General features: G+C 38.5%; 1 protein-coding gene across 1 annotated transcript in view; it reads right to left on the bottom strand.

Annotated features, from left to right (window-relative positions):
- The window catches only part of itga11a (integrin, alpha 11a), a 191,696-nt gene that overhangs the window by 7,371 nt on the left and 156,641 nt on the right, over nucleotides 1-27,684 (bottom strand). Inside the window, exons 22-28 of the mRNA XM_061974906.2 lie at nucleotides 8,184-8,260; nucleotides 7,957-8,040; nucleotides 7,794-7,884; nucleotides 6,240-6,353; nucleotides 5,760-5,843; nucleotides 5,572-5,682; nucleotides 5,360-5,455 (exon numbers count right to left, since the gene is read on the bottom strand). Of these exons, the coding sequence (XP_061830890.1) occupies nucleotides 5,360-5,455; nucleotides 5,572-5,682; nucleotides 5,760-5,843; nucleotides 6,240-6,353; nucleotides 7,794-7,884; nucleotides 7,957-8,040; nucleotides 8,184-8,260 (657 nt within the window). The remainder of the gene's footprint in view (nucleotides 1-5,359; nucleotides 5,456-5,571; nucleotides 5,683-5,759; nucleotides 5,844-6,239; nucleotides 6,354-7,793; nucleotides 7,885-7,956; nucleotides 8,041-8,183; nucleotides 8,261-27,684) is intronic.

Raw genomic sequence — 27,684 nt, 5'->3', positions numbered from 1 at the left:
ACAGCGTGGCTTTGTAGTAACAAAGTTTGCGTACTAAACTGGCCTGTCTGTAGTCCAGACCTGTCTCCCATTGAAAATGTGTGGCGCATTATGAAGTGTAAAATACCACAACGTAAACCCCAGACTGTTGAACAACTTAAGCTGCACATCAAGCAAGAATGGGAAATAATTCTACCTGAAAAGCTTCAATAATTGGTCTCCTCAGTTTCCAAACGTTTACTGAGTGTTGTTAAAAGGAAAGGCCATGTAACACAGTGGTAAAAATACACTTGTGACAACTTTTTTGCAGTGTGTTGCAATTGTAAATTAATTATTATTTGCAAAAAAAAAAGTATGATTCTCAGTTCGAACATGAAATATCTTGTCTTTGCAGTCCATTCAATTGGATATAAGTTGAAAAGGATTTGCAAATCATTCGATTCTGATTTTATTTACCACTTACACAACATGCCAACGTCACTGTTTTTTTTGGTTTTGTACATAATTTACATTAATTGCTTTGATTTTCGTATGGATCGATCTTCTTACTGCACTTTAACATGTTAAATCCCCAAACAATGAGATACACAGAGGTACAGTAGGAAGGGGATTCATATGAACCCGAATCGTCACGGTTTACCTGACACATGAAACGTGACAAATTGGGAGGTTGCCGGCAGATGGCAGTAGGGTGTTGAATGTCAAAAAAAAAAAAGTTTGACAATTCCAACTCCGACCACAGCGTCAGTTGCTAATAGTGGCCCCTGCCATCATTTTCTGCAGACTGCATTGCAAAATTATTTACCCCCCACATCCCCTTTTCTTCCAGGAAATATTTGCAATAGCTATTGTTTATTTACTACTAATAATGTATTATTGGTCTTCTGGTAAAGCAAGTGACATATATTTATTTATAGGTGACAATTAAATGCTTTTCCACTGGAGGGCAGAAGTCACAGTACGTCATTAACCAGCATAGCCGCCTATGGTATACTCCAGTCCAAGGTCATGGCATGCTTGATACTGTTTTATTTTGTTGGTCACATTTAAATTTTATTAATGTGCATGTATGTGTGTAAGTGTGTGTTCTTGTATTTTTACCCTTCTTTAGACATCAACAAGGAAAAGTGCCGTCCATATGAGGACCGGTGAACCAGTAAGGACCGAAATAATGGTCCCAATATGGAAAAGCATTGCATCTAATAGAGAATGTCTCATTTGCACCCCTGGTTTGTGAAATCTATTAGAATTAGGGTGGTCCCAAAAATAAGGGATTTTTCAAATTTGACTGCGTCGGTTTTAAAAGTGCTTCTCCTCTGGTCAACTTATGAAATAACAAGTGTGTGTAACAATTTGAAGTGCTCTCCCCCTGGCCAACATATGTAATAACAAGTGTGTATAAACAATTTAAACGCAAACCCTTTGGCAAAAAACTAAACAAAAAACAAATATATAAATATGTTTATAGAGACATACTGTAATAACAAAGTAAATAATGAAGACTAAAAACCAATTACAAACAAAAAAAATAAAAAATTAAATAATTAACTAAAAACTTACCTTTTTCATATTTGCACAGTGTGTATATATCATTAATGTTGTAAATACAAATCTTTATATATCTAGAAAGGGTGGTCCTGAAGAGGTAGGCATTTTTCAGAGGTCTCAAGAAGGTAGGAAATACAAGAATGTGTGTGTGTGTGTGTGTGTGTGTGTGTGTGCGTGTGTGTGTGTGTGTGTGTGTGTGTGTGTGTGTGTGTGTGTGGGAGGGGGTTCAGAAGGTGACATGGGTTAAAAAGACATACATGTGTCTGGTTAAAAAATGTAATCAATGCTAGAGAGGGAAACAAAAACAAGTACAGTTTTTCTTAGTGTAGTGACCAATAGGTGGCAGCAAAGACAAGCATGTCATAGCACACAAGTTGTGCTGCAGGTCCTTTCGGTCCCTGAGCACCACACAGCTCATGAGCTCCCATACCAACTTTCTACTGTTTTTTTTTTAATTTCTTCTTTGCTTTAGGTTTACAGACATTTATTGACATTGACCACCAAGCACTTCAATAGGAAATGCTGCATAGGAAAAAAAATATCTACAACCAGGACTGAAAAGGACTGGCCAAGGATCCCACAGAGGTCACGTTGCATTCATTCAGTGGAAAATGTTGATATTAGCAACTGAGACAAATAATTTACAGCTGCAACATAACTGATTAAATATCGGATGGATGAAAAAAGGAAATAACGATTAACCCTATGCTAAGGTAATGCTGAATCAAGGTAGGAGTGTTAAATAAACGCCTAAATTAAGGCAGTTTTGCAATAATCATGTATAAATATTCCACAGTCTCTTTAATAAAAAACACAATGAGTAAAAATAACCTACTTTCTTGTGTCTGGTCTCCTCTTACACACATGGCAATTATCTGCCCAGACTTCCTGTCTTAACATGTCCAAAATGAAACAAAAAAAATAGCAAAACTGTTCTTTTCATTCTCGTGGTTTGTTTGATTTTGGATGGCACAATTCACAGCAGGTGTGTGATCTTTGATTGGATTAATACAAATCCTGGTTCAATCAGAAGGGGTATTTAAAAAGTCCTCGTTGTCCTTGTGTTGACATTTTGGTATCGAGACACGAGGACAACACTCATTGATCTACAGGATGTTCTTAGAGGGACGTGGCCACCGAGCTTAGAGTGTCACCAGCAGCTTGCAACAGGGATACCAAGAATTGAATCGTGATGTTGTGAATTTGCATCTGGTTCCTTGTTAGAGAACAGCAAAGCTGTCATAATGAAGGTTTTTGCATTAACCCTTGACCAAAAAAACTTTTCCTGCATTTTTCCCTCTCTTGACCAATCAGTGGTTATTTTTTTAAAATTAATAATTTATTTATTATATATATATATATATATATATATATATATATATATATATATATATATATATATATATATATATATATATATATTAGGGATGTCCGATAATGGCTTTTTGCCGATGTCCGATATTCCGATATTGTCCAACTCTTTAATTACCGATACCGATATCAACCGATACCGATATCAACAGATATATACAGTCGTGGAATTAACACATTATTATGCCTAATTTGGACAACCAGGTATGGTGAAGATAAGGTACTTTTTTTAAAAAACTTATAAAATAAAATAAGATAAATAAATAAAAAACATTTTCTTGAATAAAAAAGAAAGTAAAACAATATAAAAACAGTTACATAGAAACTAGTAATTAATGAAAACGTGTAAAATTAACTGTTAAAGGTTAGTACTATTAGTGGACCAGTAGCACGCACAATCATGTGTGCTTACGGACTGTATCCCTTGCAGACTGTATTGATCTATATTGATATATAATGTACGAACCAGAATATTAATAACAGAAAGAAACAACCCTTTTGTGTGAATGGGGGAGGGAGGTTTTTTGGGTTGGTGCACTAATTGTAAGTGTATCTTGTGTTTTTTATGTTGATTTAATTAAAAAAAAAAAAAAAAAAAAACAACAACAAAAAAAACGATACCGATAATTTCCAATATTACATTTTAACGCATTTATCGGCCGATATTATCGGACATCTCTAATATATATATATATATATATATATATATATATATATATATATATATATATATATATATATATATATATATATATATATATATATATATATAATGATAATTTATTAATCATTAAATGATTGAAGGGGGGAAATTTGGCCTAATATCTTTTAACAAGTTTATCTTTAAAATGGCATCATGGCACTTGTTGCAAAGTGATTCCAAATAGGAGATATTTATTTACTATACACTCTTACCCTTCACCCATTTTGGTTGCCCATTAAATCCCATTGTAGCACATATCTTTTAATGTACCGTATTTTCCAGACTATGAGGCACACTTAAATCCTTTTTTTTTCTCAAAACTCGACAGTGCGCCTTATAACCAGGTGAGCCTAATATAAGGAATAAGTTTGGTTGAGCTTACTCACCTCGAAGCTATTTTATTTGGTACATGGTGTAATGATAAATGTGACCAGTAGATTGCAGTCAAACATAAGAGATAAGTGTAGACAGCACTATGATTGCAATATGTCTCAAGTAAACAACACCAACATTTTAAATGTTCCATTGAAAATATAGAACATTACACACGGCACACAAAAATCCATCAAAATGTTTTGGTACGACTTTGGTAAGCTATAAAGCCGCACCGCTTGAAGGACTGTCGGCGCATTAAACATACAAGTATTATTATGGTGTGTGTATAAGGTAAGACATATTATTTGGCGTTTTGTTTCAATTTAGAAAAAAATACACTAATATGACTCCTTTAATGCACTCTATAATCCGGTGCGCTTAATATATGAAAACATATATTTTTTTTAAAAGACCATTCATCAGCAGTGCGCCTTATAATCTGGTGCACCCTATGGTCCAGAAAATACGGTACTATATATATATATATATATATATATATATATATATAGTGTGAGTTTTTGTTTTTTTCAATATAGTCATTGTTCCAAAAATAACAAGGCATCAAAATCAGTGTGTCATGTCTGTGTTGATCATGTTTTTGTTTGGCCATGTGCTGTTTGGTTTTGGACTCTTTTTAGTTCCTGCTTTTCACTCCCTTGTCTTGTTTCCATGGTTACCCATTAGTTTCACCTGTTCCACGTTTGGACTCATTGTGCACTCTTGTTTGTCACCATAGCAACCCATTAGTTTTCACCTGCCCTCATGACTCACGCACCTGTCTTTAATCATGTCACTATTATTTAAACCGATTGTTGCCAGGAAGTCTCCCTGGCGACATCATATCCCTGACATACCCCTGACACTCTACTTCATGCTCAGTTCACGCTGCTTTCTTCATAGTCCATGCCAAGTAAGTTTTTGTTTATTAATGCCACAGTTAGTGTTTTTGTTTCATTGTTCATAGTTTCTGCCTTTGTGCAAGTTTTGCATTTATAGCCAAGTTTTGTACCTCCACTGTGAACGCCTTTTGTTTGTTTCTTTTTTTGAGTGTTAAAAATAAATCATGTACTCCCCTTCACGCCATGTATGGTCCAAATCATTTGCACCAAGGGAGAACAAATCACGCCATAGTTCTAGTCATGACACAGTGCTCTTATGTATTATTTAAATACATTCATAATTAATAATAATATTATATATTAATAATATTCACCTGTAAAGATTAAAGTGGGAGTTATTTTCTTCCTGAAATTTCCCCCGAAATCTGAAAAGCTCTTACTTTTGGAGTAGTGCAAATACTGGAGCAAAACTATTTTTCAAATATCGTATTGAAAATGTATTATAGAAAATAAAGCGCCTCAGGCAGTGCTGTTGTTGACTCACATTTCTGATGGGTCGCTCTTCATGTAGAAACATGTGACTGGTGGAGGGCAGCTCCACTGTTGCACTGGTCACCAGTTCAAGGATTTTAAACTTCAGCTAAACAGGAAAGACATGTTTCATTTTACAAAACCCTTAATGTACTGAAGATTAACCAAGAGATACATTGATAGAAAAAGTGTTTATCTGTCCTCAAAAGTGAGTCATATACTTACTTCATGTAAAGTCTGTACTCGTAGAGCCCCAGTGATTCGAACTGAGATCTCTCTGTAGGAAGCCACATTGACGCTGCATTGTATCGGCAGTATCAGGGTGTTGGTTCGATTCTGTAACCACAAGGGTAAAAAATGTAGGTTAAAATCTTGTTTCTTAGTGATTCTGGCTGGGGTGTACTGTACAGTACCAAACGAGAGAAGCGGGTAAGGTCCTCGGGTGACGCCCTGCTCTGGGCCACATGCTGAGGTGGTAAACAGTATGTGCCATCTCTCTGGTAGACACGGGAGGGAAATATCTGTTAGCAAGAAAGTTCTGCATCTGTGCACTTGTGGTAGTTCTGAAGCAAATCAACTTTTCATTTGTTTGAAAAAGGTAATGTGGCAATCAAAAGTCAAACATTTGGACAGTTTTCTATGGCTGTTGTCATTCATCCAGCTTGTTGAACTCTCAGTGCATTCAATCGATCGTAACTGGACTGTTCAGTTTTTCTTAGAAGAAGTTTCGCCTCTCATCTGAACCGGCTTCATAGGCTAATAGAATTTGATTGGACTCAGACTAAATTTCACCAATCTATTGGACTGAAATTGGACTCTGACTAGATCTGACCAATCTCAGTGAACAGTCCAGTTGCAATCGGTTGAATACCCTTGGGATTTTGGACATTTACCTTGTCGATATGGAAATCAGAAATCTGTAGCAGCTGATTTCCATTTTTTGTCATTTCTGGGACCTCAATGTTGAGCTGTAGATCTTTAACAGGAAAGTAGCCAAGGTTCTGGATCTGAAACAAACAGCAATTTAATGGAGTTAATTGTGTTCTGGTTCAGTTCCTGCTTTTTGTTCCACCTGGGACACAAAGGTGGGTTGTCAAGCACGAGAGACAAAGCATGCTAGCTACCGAGCTATCAATCTGGTAACCAGCACTGCTCTTAAGGTTGCCAGGGAGTAAAGTACAGTCATGGTCAAAACTTTACATACACTTGTAAAGAACATAATATCATGGCTCTCTTGAGTTTCCAATAATTTCTACAACTCTTATTTTTTTGTGATAGAGTGATTGGAGCACATACTTGTTGGTCACAAAAATCATTCATGAATTTATTATGGGTCTACTGAAAATGTGACCAAATCCGCTGGGTCAAAAGTATACATACAGCAATGTTAATATTTGGTTACATGTCCCTTGGCAAGTTTCACTGCAATAAGATGCTTTTGGTAGCCATCCACAAGCTTCTGGCAAGCTTCTGGTTGTATTTGTGACCACTCCTCTTGACAAAATTGGTGCAGTTCAGCTAAATTTGTTGGTTTTCTGACATGGACTTGTTTCTTCAGCATTGTCCACACGTTTAAGTCAGGACTTTGAGAAGGCCATTCTAAAACCTTTAATTCTAGCCTGATTTAGCCATTCCTTTACCACTTTTGACATGTGTTTGGGGTCATTGTCCTCTTGGAACACCCAACTGAGCCCAAGACCGAACCTCCAGGCTTAAGATTTTAGGTTGTCCTGAAGAATTCGGAGGTAATCCTCCTTTTTCATTGTCCCATTTACTCTCTGTAAAGCACCAGTTCCATTGGCAGAAAAACAGGCCCAGAGCATAATACTACCACTACCATGCTTGGTGGTAGGCCTGGTGTTCCTGGGATCAAAGGCCTCACCTTTTCTCCTCCAAACATATTGCTGGGTATTGTGGCCAAACAGCTCAATTTGTGTTTCATCTGACATCACATGGACAAAGATAAGACCTTCTGGAGGAAAGTTCTGTGGTCAACATAATACATTCATAAAATAACCAAACTTCATGAATGTCTTTTGTGACAAACAAGTATGTGCTCCAATCACTCTATCACAAAAAAATAAGAGTTGTAGAAATTATTGGAAACTCAAGACAGCCATGAAATTATGTTCTTTACAAGTGTATGTAAACTTTTGACCACTACTCTATATCAACATACACATGACCAAGCCACACTAGTAGGCGTCCATTATACTTACGCCTCTAAACCTCACTCTCATCCGGGTCACGGCACCACTGTAATCTGCATGGTTCAGTCCCTGCTTTTTGGTACGCCCGTGACTCGAACCTGGGTCGTCGAGCATTCTAACTACCGAGCTAAAAGTCCAAGCTAGCTATTGTCAGGGAGTGAGGTTTACCCATGTACACATGGCACGGCCATGACACTACCAATGTTCTCTGACAGACTAAACCATGATAGCTCTCACCTGAAAAGTGAAGTTAAAAGGGGGTCCAGTAACTCCTGGCTCCTCCAGTGATAGCTCAGGCTTGATCTCATATCGAGTTGGATTTGAATCCCTTTTTGAAGTGAAGAACAAAAATTAACAACGAAAGGTCTGGCAAGCAATTAGCATTCACTGAATGACACACCTTGTGAAAAGAAGATCTGCCTCGTATTGCAGTGAGTAATAGATGTCATTGGAATTGTCAGCTGTGCTCACTTCCTCACCATTACTGTTGTAAGACACATTTATACAAGGAAAGTCATTCAAATGTGTTATTTTTTTGTTGAGAATCACGATGGGCACTAATGGCAAGACACATCCATTCATTTGTTAAGATGCAAACACAGTTTCGTGTGTACGGCATGTCCACACCTGCTTGCTTCCAGCATGACTCTGAGGTGATTGAGGAAAACGCTGCGGCTGAACTCAAACTCCAAACGAAACAAGACCTACACAAGAGAAATATATTTTCAATTGGCATTCTTGCACATTATGAACACACACAAGGCATGCTAACTTTTAGCTGTTGTCATCAGAGTTGAAAACTAGAAAAGCATTATTGGCAATCTGTAATTGGGCACAACCAAGCATTAAGCCTCTATCTAAATTATTAAACAATGCTCACACATAATCCATACATGAGACAGTGTTTATGGACTAACTAAAGCATTTGACACAATTAATCACAATATCTTAAAGGGGAACATTATCATCAGACCTATGTAAGCGTCAATATATACCTTGATGTTGCAAAAAAAGGCCATATATTTTTTTTAACCAATTTATGAACTCTAAATGGGTGAATTTTGGCGAATTAAACGCCTTTCTATTATTCGCTCTCGGAGCGATGACGTCACGTTGTGACGTCACATCGGGAAGCAATCCGCCATTTTCTCACTTTCGTCGGTGTGTTGTCGGAGGGTGTAACAACACGAACAGGGACGGATTCAAGTTGCACCAGTGGCCCAAAGATGCGAAAGTGGCAAGAAATTGGACGAAATTTGTTCAAAATACGAGGGTGTGGGGAAAGCCGACGAAATGGTCAGTCGTTTGTTCCGCACACTTTACCGACGAAAGCTATGCTACGACAGAGATGGCAACCGTCCATTATGCCACCGAAGATAATCAAGAGAAGAATATCGACCCTAGCTTCCCTGGCCTGCTGACATCAACTCCAAAACTGGACAGATCAGCTTTCAGGAAAAGAGAGTGGATGAGGGTATGTCTACAGAATATATTAATTGATGAAAACTTTATTCATTACTCGCGGTTTTACGTAAATTATTATACATAAACTGTGTTTACCAATAATTTAGCTTAAAAACATTTATTTTTTTCAATCATTCGAGTACATTCGGGTAGTCTTGTGTAATGCAGTATTTTGTGTCTATTTAGGTAAGGTTAACCTGAGTGCTGAAATCGAGGAAAAATATATGTTCTTAGCGTGCCTGAAATGGGCTGTCTGCACTCTCAAAGTGCATGTTGTTGCCAAATGTATTTCATATGCTGTAAACCTAGTTCATAGTTGTTAGTTTCCTTTAATGCCAAACAAACACATACCAATCGTTGGTTAGAAGGCGATCGCCGAATTCGTCCTCGCTTTCTACCGTGTCGCTGGCTGTCGTGTCGTTTTCGTTGGTTTCGCTTGCATTCGGTTCAAACCGATATGGCTCATTAGCTTCAGTTTCTTCTTCAATTTCGTTTTCGCTACCTGCCTCCACATTACAACCATCCGTTTCAATACATGCGTAATCTGTTGAATCGCTTAAGCCGCTGAAATCCGAGTCTGAATCCGAGCTAATGTCGCTATACCTTGCGGTTCTACCCGCGATGTTTGTTTGTATTGGCATCGCTGTGTGACGTCACAGCAAAATGGACGGGTGTATATAACGATGGTTAAAATCAGGCACTTTGAAGCTTTTTTTTAGGGATATTGCGTGATGGGTAAAATTTTGAAAAAAACTTCGAAAAATAAAATAAGCCACTGGGAACTGATTTTTAATGGTTTTAACCCTTCTGAAATTGTGATAATGTTCCCCTTTAATAAAAAAAAATTGAACTGTATGACATCAGAGGGTTGGTCTTAAACTGGATTAGAAGCTACTTAACCAACAGGAAGCAATATGTGAAGCTCGGCGAACACACATGCTAAATATATCCTGTGGCGCAGGGATCAATACTTGTCACGATTGGGTCACATGTTTATGCGTAGTAGTTCTCCCTGGATGCAGACGAGAAACTCCGGACGAAGCATGCAGGTAGGATATGATTTATTTTTCATAAATCATACAGCATACAAAAAGACAGGAAACAAACAAAAGAGACACATTCCGATCGCACAAGGCAAAAACTTAGCACAGGAATTAGGAGTCGAGAAACATAGAAGCAGGAATTCCTTATTGTACACTGCGAATAAGGAAGCCAGACCGAGTGTGGCGCACAACGTGAATAAGTAGCTCTCTGATTAGTGCACGGCAGCAGGGGAGCGTGCCGAACACTAATCAGAGGCAGGTGAAACTAATCAACACCCATGGTACCCAAAACACAAACCCAGGGGTGCTGAAAACAGAACTGAGGTAGTAGAACAAATCTAAACAAAACATGATCCGGGCTAAGACAGATTCCAGATATGCCCAGAATAAAAAAACAAAACAAGTTCAAGAGTCACGGGAGTGTGGAGGGAGGACTTGGTGGTGGGTCGCCAGGCCAAGTGTCCCTGAATCCACTGGGGACAAGTCAAGTGGTAGCAGGCGAGGCGAGTGACCACGGAACGGTGGACGCAAGTGGCGCGCAACGTGCATAAGTAATCAGGACAGTTCCCTCCCGCCCCCCTAAACAAACCCAGGGATGCTGAAACAGAACTGAGGTAGTGGAACTAATAGAATAAAACTAAACTAAACATGATCCGGGCAATGGATAATGACAATACTGGGACCAAAATTGTTCAATCTTTATATAAATGACATTGGTAAGGTTACAGAAGACTTAAAGGGGAACATTATCACAATTTCAGAAGAGTTAAAACCATTAAAAATCAGTTCCCAGTGGCTTATTTTATTTTTCGAAGTTTTTTTCAAAATTTTACCCATCACGCAATATCCCTAAAAAAAGCTTCAAAGTGCCTGATTTTAACCATCGTTATATACACCCGTCCATTTTCCTGTGACGTCACACAGTGATGCCAATACAAACAAACATGGCGGATAGAACAGCAAGATATAGCGACATTAGCTCGGATTCAGACTCGGATTTCAGCGGCTTAAGCGATTCAACAGATTACGCATGTATTGAAACGGATGGTTGTAGTGTGGAAGCAGTTGGCGAAAACGAAATTGAAGAACAAACTGAAGCTATTGAGCCATATCGGTTTGAACCGTATGCAAGCGAAACCGACGAAAACGACACGACAGCCAGCGACACGGGAGAAAGCGAGGACGAATTCGGCGATCGCCTTCTAACCAACGATTGGTATGTGTTTGTTTGGCATTAAAGGAAACTAACAACTATGAACTAGGTTTACAGCATATGAAATACATTTGGCAACAACATGCACTTTGAGAGTGCAGACAGCCCATTTCATTTTGCGAGTAATGAATAAAGTTTTCATCAATTAATATATTCTGTAGACATACCCTCATCCGCTCTCTTTTCCTGAAAGCTGATCTGTCCAGTTTTGGAGTTAATGTCAGCAGGCCAGGGAAGCTAGGGTCAATATTCTTCTCTTGATCATCTTCGGTGGCATAAGGGACGGTGTGAGCCAAGACATCCAGGGGGTTTAGCTCGCTCGTCTGCGGGAACAAACTGCCGCCATTGCTTGCCGTGCTACCGAGGTCCTTTGTCCCTGAATAGCTCACACACTCCGGCAGATTCAATGGGGGTCTGGCGGCAGATTTCTTTGACTTTATCGTTGGAAATGCATCTGCTTTGAGTGTCGCAGGATATCCACACATTCTTGCCATCTCTGTCGTAGCATAGCTTTCGTCGGTAAAGTGTGCGGAACAAACGACTGACCATTTCGTCGGCTTTCCCCACAGCCTCGTTTTTTGAACAAATTTCGTCCAATTTCTTGCCACTTTCGCATCTTTGGGCCACTGGTGCAACTTGAATCCGTTCCTGTTCGTGCTGTTACACCCTCCGACAACACACCGACGAAAGTGAGAAAATGGCGGATTGCTTCCCGATGTGACGTCATCGCTCCGAGAGCGAATAATAGAAAGGCGTTTAATTCGCCAAAATTCACCCATTTCGAGTTCGGAAATCGGTTAAAAAAATAGATGGTCTTTTTTCTGCAACATCAAGGTATATATTGACGCTTACATAGGTCTGGTGATAATGTTCCCCTTTAAAGTTGGTATTATTTGCGGACGATACAACAGCGTTTTGTTCAGGAGAGAACACACAGAAGCTAATGCAAATAATAACAGAAGAAATTAATAAATTAAAGAGATGGTTTGATAAAAACAGACTATCCTTAAATCTCAGTAGAACAAAAATAATGCTACACAAATACAAATAGACGGAATAGAAATTTAAGGGGTAAATGAAATCAAATTTTTGGTGTAATGATTGATGATAACATCTCATATAAAAAAATACATGAATAAAGCTAAATATCATTGGACCAAAAACACTTCATATTCTTTACTGCTCGCTAGTGTTACCATATCTGAGTTATTGTGTGGAAATATGGGGATACAACTACAAAAAAACACTTCAGTCATTAACCGTGTTACAAAAAAGATCAGTTAGAATAATACATAATGTTGGATAAAGAGAACACTCAAACTGTTTATTTATTGAATCGAAAATATTACAATTCCAAAATATATGGTGAATTTGCTAAAAGCTTAAATGATGTACAAAGCAAACTAAAACCTTGTACCCAACAACGTACAACAATTCTTCTCAACAAAAGAGAAGAAATATAACCCTAGAGAAAAATGTAGTTTAAAATATTTGTATGCACGTACAACACTTAAAACCTTGAGTATATCCGTATGTAGAATTCAATTATGGAATGGATTAAGTAAAAAAATCAAACAGTGTACTGAAATGATACAATTTTAGAAACTGAAAGTGTTTACAAAGTACAAAGAAGAAGAACCATGATAAACATTCTGAACTTATTGATAATCTTATTTATCTCATCATATGAAATACAACTTACTTCACTAATTATTTATTTTTAATATCATTTATGGAGTATATTGTAAGCTCTGCTTCTCCCTACTCCTTTTCGAACATGTTGAAAAGAGAAACTGAAAATAGTGATGTATCATGTTGTAATTGTATGCATGTTCAAAATAAATCTAAACCATAAACCATACATACTTTATCTACACAGTCAATCACCTTCCATGGGTCAAGGCTCAAAAAATACTTTTTTATATATTGGTGTCAGTGTACGGCCGTCCCTTGCCACATTGCGCTTCAAATATTGCGGCTTCACTACTTGCAGGCTTTTTCTCTCAATAAAAAAAAACATATTTTACATATTTTTGGCTTAGATTAAGTGTTAACTGAAGTCTCAAATGTATTTATTTCAGTGCAGTATTTGTCTTATTTTGTATTTTGTTGTGATGACCCATACTGTAGTCCCCAAGCAATACTTTTGGTTTGAGGTTAATGTTGACAACAACAGGCAGCAAATCTGCGACAATCAAGTTGACCTACTTTTTGCAGAACAGCATTTTGACGCACTTCATTTTCCCCTCCTACCTCATCGATAACACATCTCCACATTGGTAAACCTTTGACACGATCAATATCAAAAAACAACAGCGGCACAAACAAAGGCTTGATGTGACTTGATGCTAACACGACTGCTATCAGCAGCTGTCTGGTCAATGCTAAACTGAAATAAACTGTTGATTCAAAGATGCACTTTATCTTCGACATCCATAACACAGCTCCACATAACATTGGTGAGCCTTGTGAGCGATGTGGAATGACAACGAAATGCTAACAACACGGCTAATGGTCGTAGCTGCAACTGTGGAGTATTTGCAGAACAATGTGGTTTCAGCACATCCAAGCAAAGTTCTAATTTAGAGGAATTACCCAGGTTGTGCTGAAGTATTTCCACATAGCGGCGGCGATGTTGTAGTGGCCGGGTGACTGCTAAAGCAGTGACACTTGGAGGATCCTCTGGGTCAGTGTTTTTCAACCTTTTTTGAGCCAAGGCACATTTTTTGCATTGAAAAAATCCGGAGGCACACCAAATCATTAAAAAACTCAACTCAGTTGACAGTAAAAAGTCCTTGTCACCATTGTTGGGTATGACTTTAAACCATAACCAAGCATGCATCACTATAGCTCTTATCTCAAAGTAGGTGTACTGTCACCACCTGTCACATCACACCCTGACTTGTTTTGACTTTTTTGCTGTTTTCCTGTGCGTAGTGTTTTAGTTCTTGTCTTGCGCTCCTATTTTAGTGGCTTTTTCTCATTTTTTGGTATTTTCCTCTAGCAGTTTCATGTCTTCCTTCGAGCGATATTTCCCACATCTACTTTGTTTTAGCAATCAAGAATATTTTAGTTGTTTTTATCCTTCTTTGTGGGGACATTGTTGATTGTCATGTAATGTTCGGATGCACATCGTGGACGCCGTCTTTGCTCCACAGTAAGTCTTTGCTGTCGTCCAGCATTCTGCTTTTGTTTACTTTGCATCCTGTTCAGTTTTAGTTTCGTTCTGCATAGCCTTCCCTAAGCTTCAATGCCTTTTTTTAGGGGCACTTACGTTTTGTTTATTTTTGGTTTAAGCATTAGATACATTTTTACCTGCACACTGCCTCCCGCTGTTCCCGACATCTACAAAGCAATTAGCTACCTGCTGCCACCTACTGATATGGAAGAGTATTACACGGTTACTCTGCCGAGTTCTAGACAGCACCGACACTCAACAACAACACGTAATTTGCAGACTATAATTACTGGTTTGCAAAAAATATTTTTAACCTAAATAGGTGAAATTAGATCATCTCCAACGGCACACCAGACTGTATTTCACGGTACACTAGTGTGCCGCGGCACAGTGGTTGAAAAACCCTGCTCTGGGTTACAGTAGAACTCACTCAAAGCTATTATAATGGATGACATGAGTGTAAAGGCGATTATGGCTATGGATGTTATTTCATAATTAGAGGGCGCTGATTGTGTTATTTTTTTTTAACTTTAACGACTAAATTATTTGATTTATTAATAGTAATCGTACATTCGTTTACCACGGTCAGGCCTGGAATCAATTCCCTGCAATAAACACGGGACGACTGTATTGTATATTTTTTACAATCTATGTTCAAAATGCAGAAATATTATTTCTCTTGTTTTTCTGTGCACTCTTAAAGTAGAGTAACATTAAGGCATGAATAGTATATTTGAAACATATTCCCAATTGTGGGATTAGTAATGACCAAAATCTAAATTTCCATTTAGGTTATATGCACATTTTCCTGTGTTCTCCTGTGACTGACTGGTGTTTAGTCCAGCTTGGGAAATAATTCATAATTACACCTAAAGGGTATATAGGATTTAATAAAGCACATTTCCAGCAAACCTAACCCGAGCCCTGCTTCTTGTTTCTTTATAAATAATATGTTGTATTGCTTCAATTATGTGCAACCTGAGCTAATTCTCTGCCAACCAATCAACATACTTAAGTATGTCAATTGCTCGGGGTGTATTGTAATACATTCCGAAAAATGAGGATTGTACGCATCAATTATTTTAATGCACAAAATACGCACCATATCAAACTGAGCCTGAATTGTGGAAACAAGGCTTTAGTTTCATGCAAAAAGCAAGCAGTTCCTCTCAGGAACTGCTGAAGGCCATTTCACTTGTATAATCCACTTTATCTGGTACAAAAGAGTTGAGGTGGTTTCCGCTTTACATTCTAAAAATGCAAGTTTTTTCATTTGCGGTCAGACCTGGAGCAAAACCATTTATCAAGTACAAGTGACAGCACAATAGCAAATCGTTATATTATTGACCAGGGAAATGATTTGTTTTGGGGGCCACTTTTCCAGAAAGCAAAGGACGGGATGGCCTCTCCCTTCATTATTATTATTTTTTTGTATATTCTAAAGAACCAGCTTCCTCCACAGGAGACGTTTGATATTGATCTGTTTATCTTGTTAGAAACAGGAGCTTTTAAGAATGTTTTGCAAATGAGCAATGGACAGTACTCTAGTGTTTTTAAGAATCTGCTGCAAAATAGTGAATCTCTCAGAAGAAAAGAAACAGAGGACCTAAAATAGAACCTTGAGGAACACTACTAGTGTAACTATCAATCAATCAATCAAAGTTCACTTATATAGCCCTTAATCACAAATGTCTCAAACTACTGAAGTTGGAACAAATAACTATTGACTGCATCTGAAGTAAACAAGCAACAGCAACACCTTTGTTACTTATATCACGTTCCGAAAACATTGTGTCACTGCCAAAAAAGGAGAGGATTTAAAGGGATGCTTTGAGGAACACCTCAGTTATGTAAATCCCAAGTTTGGACGCCAGTCAACTATGTTTGCTAGCAATGTTAAAAATGCCAATGCAAAGATCTGTCAATGTGTTTACAGTGGTCCGAGTTCCTCCTTTTTTAAGAATTTGTTTAAAAAAACGTTTGTCTCCTAAGCTTGAATTAAATTTGGGGGCCGGTATGGTGGGATTCCTTGGCTGGATTTGGTAGGTGGGAAGCGGTGTATTGCGGCAGGTGTTGTGCTGGATAACGCACCCCCGCCGTAGAATGCACCCCTAGACTGTTGTGCCGGATAACACAGCCGGTGTTTCATTGTTTACATTCCCGGAAGATGACAGTCAAGCTTGACCATTGGCCTGTGGAGAACTGGGACAACAGAGACTCTTACCAGGACGACTTTGAGTTGGATTCGCAGACGCGGTACCGTGAGTACGCATGCAGCTGCGGCTTCCAAACATTTGATCGCTTGCCCGTACGTGCGTGCTGCTATGTGCATGACACGTACGTAACTTTGGGGACTTTGGAGAAATATATGTGCTGTATGAACTTTGGGGAGGTGAACGGTACTTTGGGCTGTGGGATTGAGTGTGTTGTGCAGGTGTTTGAGTTGTATTGGCGGGCTATATGGACGGGAGGGGGGAGGTGTTTGTTATGCGGGATTAATATGTGGCATATTAAATATAAGCCTGGTTGTGTTGTGGCTAATAGAGTATATATATGTCTTGTGTTTATTTACTGTTTTAGTCATTCCCAGCTGAATATCAGGTCCCACCCGCCTCTCACAGCATCTTCCCTATCTGAATCGCTCCCACTGCCCTCTAGTCCTTCACTCTCAATTTCCTCATCCACAAATCTTTCATCCTCGCTCAAATTAATGGGGAAATCGGCGCTTTCTCGGTCCGAATCGCTCTCACTGCTGGTGGCCATGATTGTAAACAAAGTGCAGATGTGAGGAGCTCCACAACCTGTGACGTCACGCTACTCGTCTGTTACTTACGGTACAGGCAAGGCTTTTTTATCAGCGACCAAAAGTTGCAAACTTTTTCGTCCATGTTCTCTACTAAATCCTTTCAGCAAAAATATGGCAATATCACGAAATGATCAAGTATGACACATAGAATGGACCTACTATCCCCGTTTAAATAAGAAAATCGCATTTCAGTAGGCCTTTAAGTACCACTGTAGTTGCTACAATCACACACTGCAGAGTAAAGATACACTTCTTAAAATCACTTGAATACCTTGGCATACATGGTCAAAACATATATTGTTCACAGATAATACTACTTCTTATCAGTCAACCTTGTCAGCCACCTGTTCTGTTGCCTGTGTATATAAGTAGTTTTATTTCTGCTGTCTGCTGATTGACTACAAGCTCGTACATAAAAGTTGTCTGGTACAGTTTCACGATATTATAGTCTGTCCAATCATTTTGTCCATAGAGGCAACCAGAAGTGTGTTTTTGGTTTGTAGAAGTTTGAATCAGGTAAACCAATCACGTCTGCATTTTAGTTGTAGTTAGTGCAAGTCACCACTATAACCTTACTGATTCATACACCAGTTAAAGCAGATTCACCACAGCTAAACTGTACCAAGTTAGCTTGGATTAGTTTGTTTGGTTTGCACTGGAGTTGGGTAACTGTGTTCACACCTGACCATAAAAACCGTACAAAATGAGTTCTGGGTTCTAGTAGGAGTGCACCGCTGCCATTTTCCATTTAAATGTGAGAAAAGCAACAGGGGGGAGAGTGACCATTGCTGTGGAGAAAAGGAAATTTATAGAGGAATCCAAAACGAAAACAAAGTCAGATCTCGAGAACACGTCCAAAGTCGGGGGAGGAGGGTTTAGCAGAGGGGATCATGAGAAGGCCGAATGGCAGCAGGGAGCAAAGCTGAGCGTCGTTCACTGTCCTTCATATGCTGTAATGAAATTCTGACCAATTCCATTCGAGCAAAAAGGAATGTTTACTGTAGCTTGCCTCCTCCACATAGCGTGACTCATCCCTGACAGACCACAGACATCGTGCATAAACAAATGGGAACCTCTTTCCTCCAGCCCCTTCCATTCTTTGGAAAACCCTAGAAAAAAATGCTTATCTTTTCATTTTCATGACCTCTTTCAAAAGACATGACTTGAGTGTCCATTAAAAGGAATGCTAAATAAAAATACAGTACACACAGATAATACGTGTACGTTTTCAACGCACGCCTCAGGGAAATCAAAGTAGTTGTATATTGTTGCAAACAGATGTGCGGCAAAGCATAGTGCACAGCCCGGCACTCCCAATGGGAGGTATAGGCGAACGCTAAGGGCTAAACGGCCCTTGGGGGGCGCCATGAGAGCGAAAAATAAAATCATTGGAGTACAGGGAAGAACAAAAAGAAAAGAAGAGAATGAAAAAACGTGATAAAAAGGTAAAATAAAGGAGTCAGCAATGAAAAAAACATCAGTTATTTAGCACAACGTATTGTTAAGTTGACAGCTGGCTTGCTTTCTGCGCAATTAGCCTCAACATGCTCATCAGTAATCAATCAGTTATATATTTCAGTTGCTTTTACAACGTGGGGGGGCTGTTTACTTTAATGATTTTTTTTTTTATAGAGATTTAACCTACACATTAAAGGGGAACATTATCACCAGACCTATGTAAGCATCAATATATACCTTGATATATACCTTGATGTTGCAGAAAAAAGACCATATATTTTTTTAACCGATTTCCGAACTCTAAATGGGTGAATTTAGGCGAATTAAACGCCTTTCTATTATTCGCTCTCGGAGCGATGACGTCACGTTGTGACGTCACATCGGGAAGCAATCCCCCATTTTCTCAAACACATTACAAACACCGAGTCAAATCAGCTGTTATTTTCCGTTTTTTCGACTGTTTTCCGTACCTTGGAGACATCATGCCTCGTCGGTGTGTTGTCGGAGAGTGTAACAACACGAACAGGGACGGATTCAAGTTGCACCAGTGGCCCAAAGATGCGAAAGTGGCAAGAAATTGGACGTTTGTTCTGCACACTTTACCGACGAAAGCTATGCTACGACAGAGATGGCAAGAATGTGTGGATATCCTGCGACACTCAAAGCAGATGCATTTCCAACTGGACTGGACAGATCAGCTTTCAGGAAAAGAGAGCGGATGAGGGTATGTCTACAGAATATATTAATTGATGAAAATTGGGCTGTCTGCACTCTCAAAGTGCATGTTGTTGCCAAATGTATTTCATATGCTGTAAACCTAGTTCATAGTTGTTAGTTTCCTTTAATGCCAAACAAACACATACCAATCGTTGGTTAGAAGGCGATCGCCGAATTCGTCCTCGCTTTCTCCCGTGTCGCTGGCTGTCGTGTTGTTTTCGTCGGTTTTGCTTGCATACGGTTCAAACCGATATGGATCAATAGCTTCAGTTTCTTCTTCAATTTTGTTTTCGCTACCTGCCTCCACACTACAACCATCCGTTTCAATACATGCGTAATCTGTTGAATTGCTTAAGCCGCTGAAATCCGAGTCTGAATCCGAGCTAATGTCGCTATACCTTGCTGTTCTATCCGCCATGTTTGTTTGTATTGGCATCACTGTGCGACGTCACAGGAAAATGGACGGGTGTATATAACAATGGTTAAAATCAGGCACTTTGAAGCTTTTTTTAGGGATATTGCGTGATGGGTAAATTTTGAAAAAAACTTCGAAAAATAAAATAAGCCACTGGGAACTGATTTTTAATGGTTTTAACCCTTCTGAAATTGTAATAATGTTCCCCTTTAAGGCTGTGTCTACACTAAGCCGGATAACCCCTTAAACAAATAATTTAGCCTAAGCCCCGTTTGAGCCACACTAAACCATTGTTTAAGGTTGCCCTCCTCGGATAACTTTTTAAGTTAAGTGCGCCGTCTATTTCTTGAATATCCGGCTCTTAGCTTTGTACGGACTCATTGATCGTTTACAAACTGGGTTCGGAGAGGAAGTGATGCCAGAAAGACCGCGCACTAGGGCTGGGCGATATGGCCTTTTACTAATATCGCGATATTTTTAGGCAATGTCACGATACACGATATATATCTCGATATTTTGCCCTAGCCTTGAATGAACACTTGCTGCATATAATCACACCAGTATGATGATTCTATGTGTCTACATTAAAACATTCGTCTTCATACTGCATTAATATATGCTCATTTTAAACTTTCATGCAGAGAGGGAAATCACAACTAAGTCAATTTACCAAAACTGTATTTATTAAACAGTTATTAAGCAGTGGCACAGACATTCATGTCATTTCCAAAACAGAAAGTGCAAGATTGTCAGAGACATTTTAAAACAAGCTATAAGTGCACTTTTGTGCATGATGTCACCAAGATGACATATCAAAACAACACTAAATTAAAGTGTACTTTTTGTACAGAACACCACTACAATAGTTAAAAACAAATAAAGTGCACTTTTGTGCATGATGTCACACAAGATATTTCAATAACTGTCAAATAAAAATGAGCTGCATAATAGGTTCCTGCGGACGTTATCTCCTTCTGTTGTTGACTTTTTTTTTTTTCATACGGTGTTGATCTGGAAATAGTTGCTTCGGCATTTTGTTGGTGTGGCACCGAACCGAGATGTTGACATGCAGTTTCAAGCACTCCTCATTCTCTAGCGGGTGAATTTTCAAATTATGCTACATTAGCAGTGCTGCTACTTTTTGAAGCAACGGTTTTGCCGCATAAATGTTGAACATATTCCCGCTTGAAGCCAAACCACCGCCGGACGATGCATCCCATGCTGTTTTTCTTGGGAATTAATTCTTCCTCCATTTGTTACCTGATTGGCACCTTCTTTCTCTCGTATTACCACTTGCACCTCACTGTTAGCACCACAGCTAACGTTACCATGTTGCTACCTCTCTGCTTCGCGGGAGCGTGTGACGTTGCACACGTGACGTGTGTAAGAAGGTGCGCTTGTTTTAACTCTCTGTGAGAAGGGGAGACAAGAAAGAGTGGGAAACGCATGCAGTGTAATGCCCGCAGCTAAAAGCAACTGCGTGAGAATGTATACTCGAATATCACGATATAGTCATTTTTTATATCGCACAGAGACAAACCCGCGATATATCGAGTAAATCGATATATCGCCCAGTCCTACCGCGCACCACACGGGAAGTGACATCAGAAATAATGCACCACAGCCAGCTTCATAAGAACCCATTCGGTAACTCCGCGGCAACCACTAGAAAGATGGTAGCGAATCATCCAGACATGCCCGTGTTTCTCCTTCTTGTACATGTACAGGCGCTTGTGGAAATCACACATGAATACCTTAAGAGTAGGAAACGGGCGATTGCAGCTATTTCAGATACAACACTTCTCAGACCGCAACAAAGACGGTGGAGCGACGGTTTTGGATAAGCCCTGGAAGAATAGCAGCCTGGTGGGATATGTTTGTCAACGACTGTGTTGTGTCACAGGAACGGCAAGAGAACTTTCGAATGTCCGGGTCAGCTGTGATTCTACTTCGTGAAAAACTTTGTCCATTTGTCGAAGGAGAGACAACGACAATGCGGGCTCCTGTGGACAAGGAAAGACTACGAAAAATAGCAAATGCATTTGGACTGGCAAAGCAGACTATCAGTTATTGTCCGCGATGTATGTCGAGCGATTACTCAACGTCTAGTTTTGTACTCCATAACTATTGTGAAGCCATGACGTGGTTGCGGCCGTCAAGTACAACCGCCAATTTCAGCCTACAAGCACAGTGTCCTGTTGTTGGTTGTTGTAAAATGTTATTTATCACATTATTTACTTTCACACGTCCATTAAAGATATGATTCATGTATGATGGCTCAGGTGTGATTCACTACAATAGTCTAACAGCTGCTGATGGTGAGGCAAGCAAGGTTTACGGTTAAGAGAAACGTGGCAATAGGCTACATTGAAACACAGGGTAAGGATACACTTCCAGGTCAGAGGTGACTATGATTTTATTTTAAAAAGGCATGTTACATGTTAAAATGGTGATGTTTTTGGCAAGCCACACACCAATTAAATATATTTTAATTAGAAATGTCCGATATTATCGGCCGATAAATGCGTTAAAATGTAATATCGGAAATTATCGGTATCGTTTTTTTTATTATTGGTATCGGTTTATTTATTTATTTATTTATTTATTTTTTTGTTATTAAATCAACATAAAAAACACAAGATACACTTACAATTAGTGCACCAACCCAAAAAAACTCCCATTTACACTCATTCACACAAAAGTGTTGTTTCTTTCTGTTATTAATATTCTGGTTCCTACATTATATATCAATATATATCAATACAGTCTGCAAGGGATACAGTCCGTAAGCACACATGATTGTGCGTGCTGCTGGTCCACTAATAGTACTAACCTTTAACGGTTAAGTTTACTAATTTTCATTAATTACTAGTTTCAATGCAACTATTTTTATATTGTTTTACTTTCTTTTTTATTCAAGAAAATGTTTTTAATTTATTTATTTTATTTTATTTTTTTTAAAGTACCTTATCCTCACCATACCTGGTTGTCCAAATTAGGCATAATAATGTGTTAATTCCACGACTGTATATATCGGTTGATATCGGTATCGGTTGATATCGGTATCGGTAATTAAAGAGTTGGACAATATCGTAATATCGGATATCGGCAAAAAGCCATTATCAGACATCCCTAATTTTAATACATTTCAGTGGGTAACAATGATTTGAGATACAAGTGTTTTGTGCTAAGAGCTTTGCCACAGAACCAGTTAAGCTTGTGAGTTGAGGTACTACTGTACATGGTGTATTATACAGGCCGCATACTGTAATAGACTACATATACTGGATTTATTCATCCTTTCATAGAACATTTTAATTATTTTTTTTTTAATCATACTTCTATGATAGCTTTAGTAACACTCCTCTTCACTCTGGAGATGGACTTTTGAGATATTCAAGTCCAGACTTGGTTGGTCCATCAACAAATACCAACCAGACAGCTTAAAGCACTCCCTCTGTTTTTATTTTGTTATTTCTTAATTACTTGTAATAAAAAATAATATGTATTTTATTTTTTTGTAAATGTATGTCACATTGTGTCGTAGTGTGTTCTTCTTGAATAAACTTGCCCTTCATCTTTCACAGATCATCAATCATTTGTCTGCCTTATTGACCATATAATAACCAAAAATCTGGCGGCACGGGCAATTGGATATTACGGGCGGCCGATTGGGACAACGCGGCGAAACGTTCAAACACTCTTAACACTGAAAAACACACCATAAAAAAACGGGAAAATTCCGCAAATTCCTGCGAAAATACATTTTAATCGCTGCTTAACACTTGTTCCCATTCTAAAACTTATATAGCTACATAAAATGGTTGATCGATAATACAGTAAAATATTACAGTATAGTGTTTATCTTACTGGAAAGTGCATTGAGTGCCTAGAAAAGTGCTATATCAAAATTAATCCATTATTAATATAATTTAAAAAAAATTGCATTCTGTCAACCGTCATTCTTCTGGGAATTATGTTTTTAAAGCGGGATGTTTTGGGGTTTGTGTGTGTTTTTGGCATTTCAAGCATTTTCATTTGGCTTTCGAGTTTGATCCTGCTATGTTTTTATGTTAGAACATAATTTTTTAATTTGTGGCATTTCCCAGTTGCATCTGTTTTATGGTGTTGGCTTTGGATCATTTCTGTGTTTGGAACATCTGGAAGTTGCTGCGCTTTTGCCCTTGTAGGCCACTGTTCAAAAGGTTTCAGTTCTTTCTTGTTATTGAACTCTTTAAACGCATCTGCATCCCATAATGGTTATTTCTTCTTCTTCTCTGTGGCGTGACTTTCTCCCATCATTTGAGTCCTTTCCTTCATTGAACAATCACGTTTTCATTGAGAAATGTTTGAAATGAGACTTTTACTACAGTTAAGTGCACTGCTGAACTCTGATCTAATGAACCTGTTGATATGTGATTAAAGTCTGTATTTTGACATAATATTGGTATAAGTATCATCATATCTGTCACTTTGCTTGCATGTTTTATCCTACCGTATTTTTCGGCCTATAAGGCGCACTTAAAATCCTTTTTCTCAATAATCGACAGTGTGCCTTATAACACGGTGCGTCTAATGTACGGAATAATTGTGGTTGTGCTTACTGACCTCGAAGCAGTTTCATTTGGTACATGGTGTAATGATAAGTGTGACCAGTAGATGGCAGTCACACATAAGAGATACGTGTAGACTGCAATATAACATCAGTAAACAACACCAAAACTTTAAATGTTCCATTGAAAATAAAGAACATTACACACGGCACTCAAAAATCTGTCAAAATGTTTTTGTATGACTTTGAAGCCGCACCGCTTGATGGATTGTCGGCCCATTACGGCTACCGTAGTCAGAGATACAAGTATTACTATGGTGTGTGTATAAGGACCGCAAATTGGCACCCATTATCAGACATATTGTCTGGTGTTTTGTTTTAAAATATTAAGCAAAACAACTTTTCTCACCTTCTGGTACTTACTGATCTGTATTTGAGATCTGCATAAGTCCTGAAAATGTGCGCACATTTGCCACTGTAGTCCGTGCCGACGCCGTAGTCGATAAGCTTTTTCACTATCTTCTTGTTATCCTCTGCTTTTGCCATTTCTAATATAAAGTAGTGTAAAGTTATAACTTATATCTCGCTATGGAAGCGCTAAAACTAAGGGTGTAGTGGGTTTACATAATTCACCCACGGAACTTTAGTTATTAGAGAGTTCCGGGCGGACACATTTCCGGCGTTGTCCGGCGTTGTTGACTTGAAGATGATCTGTTAAACATAAGCTATGCAACATTTTGACAACATTTTTTTTAGAAAAAATTATAACATGACCCCTTTAATGCGCCTTATAATCCGGTGCGCCCTATGATCCAGAAAATACGGTGATTGCTTCTAATTTGGCCATTTTATTGCCATTGCGAAAAATCATGCTGCCGTTCGTAATTTGCAGTTTCCCCTTTAAGAGCAGGTTGTGCTATCAATAATGTCGGAATTTTCAGAATTTAGCGACAATTGACACAAACGACTGTATGTTTTCTATGGCAGTATTTTAAGTTTATAGATTGGTCATTAATAAATAATTGTTGTCCTCTTCATTTAAAAGAAGAATGTACATGCATCGATGGTTTAGATAGATTTAGATTTTTTTGGTTTTGTTTGATTACTCAATGTATTTTTTTCTGCTTTGTAGAAACCATTCACATAAACCACTTAATCATAATCAATTAATTCAGGCTGTCAAATCATCGCGTTAATTGCGATCGACTAGTTACAGTCTTTAGTGTGTTATGTTTTTTAATTACATTAATCAAATGTTTCATCTCTACGTTACTGTCTCTGTATGCCCTCAATGCCTCGCCCTCTTCTTGTGATTGACTGAGAGCAATAACACTTGCTCCATGTGGCACAAAGATAATCTGTAGACATGGTGAAAAAGAGGTCTCACTCTGTCACGAGACTTGGCCGGCGGGGGCGAGTTGTGCCGATACCAATATTTTGGTCTTAGATTTATTTTGATACTTTGATACTTTTCTAAATAAAGGGAACTACAAAAAAATTGCATTATTGACTTTATTTTACCAGAAAATCCTATGATACATTAAATATATATTTAAAGTTAAAGTTAAAGTTAAAGTACCAATGATTGTCACACACACACTAAGTGTGGCAAAATTATTCTCTGCATTTGACCCATCACCCTTGATCACCCCCTGCGGTGGCCGCGCCCGGGAATCATTTTTGGTGATTTAACCCCCAATTCCAACCCTTGATGCTGAGTGCCAAGTAGGGAGGTAATGGGTCCCATTTGTATAGTCTTTGGTATGACTCGGCCGGGGTTTGAACTCAGAACCTACCGATCTCAGGGCGGACACTCTAACCACTAGGCCACTGAGTAGGTGTTTTTTTATTGCAATCAAATAGCAATTTTGTTCTTTGATAGTATGATAGTGCACATACTAGATACCTTCTATTTAGGTAGTAAGTAAGCAAAGGAAGGTTTCTAATTTGTCTGCTGATGTATGCAGTAACATATTTAGTCATTTTTCACAGTCTAATATTTTGTCAAAATTATGAAGGACAAGCGGTAGAAAATGGATTATTAATCTACTTGTTCATTTACTGTTAATATCTGATTATTTGTTTTAACTTGTTCTATCTACACTTCTGTTAAAACGTAATAATCACTTATTCTTCTGTTGTTTGGATGCTTTACATTAAGGTGTGGGGTTGTTTTTCAGGAGTTGGGCTTGGCCCCTTAGTTCCAGTGAAAGGAACTTTGAATGCTCCAGGATAGCAAAAGATTTTGGAAAATTCCATTCTCCCAATCTTGTGAGAACAGTTTGGAGCGGGCCCTTTCCTCTTCCAACATGACTGTGCACCAGTGCACAAAGCAAGGTCCATAAAGACATGGATGACAAAGTCTGGTGTGGATGAACTTGACTGGTCTGCACAGAGTCCTGACCTGAACCCGATTGAACACCTTTGGGATGAATTAGAATGGAGACTGAGAGCCAGGCCTTCTCGACCAACATCAGTGTGTGACCTCACCAATGCGCTTTTCGGTCGAAAATTCCTATAAACACACTCCGCAACCTTGTGGACAGCCTTCCCAGATGAGTTGAAGCTGTAATAGCTGCAAAAGGTGGACCGACATCATATTGAACCCTATGGGTTAGGAATGGGATGGCACTTCAAGTTCATATGTGAGTCAAGGCAGGGGGCCAAATACTTTTGGCAATATAGTTGTATATTTGCAGTCAGTCATGTCATCTTCTCGTCATTTAAAAAAATACAGAGGATATGACCTTAGTGTCCTTAATGGGAGTAAGGGCCATATGAGTACAATCAGAGCACGCTTATGGAGGACAATTGCTTGTCATAAGGCGCATGCATGCCCGACTGCCGCTGGATGAAATGAGACCAAAACTCGTAAATAGAAAATCTAATGTTAAATTAAGTTTAAAACATGAGATAAGCTATGATTGATAGTCAGCATCAAAGCTAATATTTTTTCTGAACTGTGGGGAATATTTTAACAAAGTTTAACATCTATTTATGAGAAATAAATACATTGATTTGTTAAATGTGTTCCCTAAAACGACTATTGGTAACATATGCTAGCACTGTGATTGATGGCTTTGTTTTATTTATCTTATATTATCTGAAGCAGAGGAACAGCAACAAGTTCCACATGCAATACTTATTGTTTCGAAAAGTGTTCCTCCTGTTTTTGATGTATAAACGTCAACACTTTATATGGGCCTGATGTTTTATTCTAGTAAACAACTGCATCTGTTCAAGTCTGTTAAAAACAATGTATGACTTTATTAGGCCACTTTT

Source organism: Nerophis lumbriciformis, linkage group LG15 (genome assembly GCF_033978685.3).
Source record: "Nerophis lumbriciformis linkage group LG15, RoL_Nlum_v2.1, whole genome shotgun sequence".
NCBI classification, from domain to species: domain Eukaryota; kingdom Metazoa; phylum Chordata; class Actinopteri; order Syngnathiformes; family Syngnathidae; genus Nerophis; species Nerophis lumbriciformis.
The sequence above is the reverse complement of the archived record's forward strand: the minus strand, read 5'-3'. Positions and strand labels throughout refer to the sequence as shown.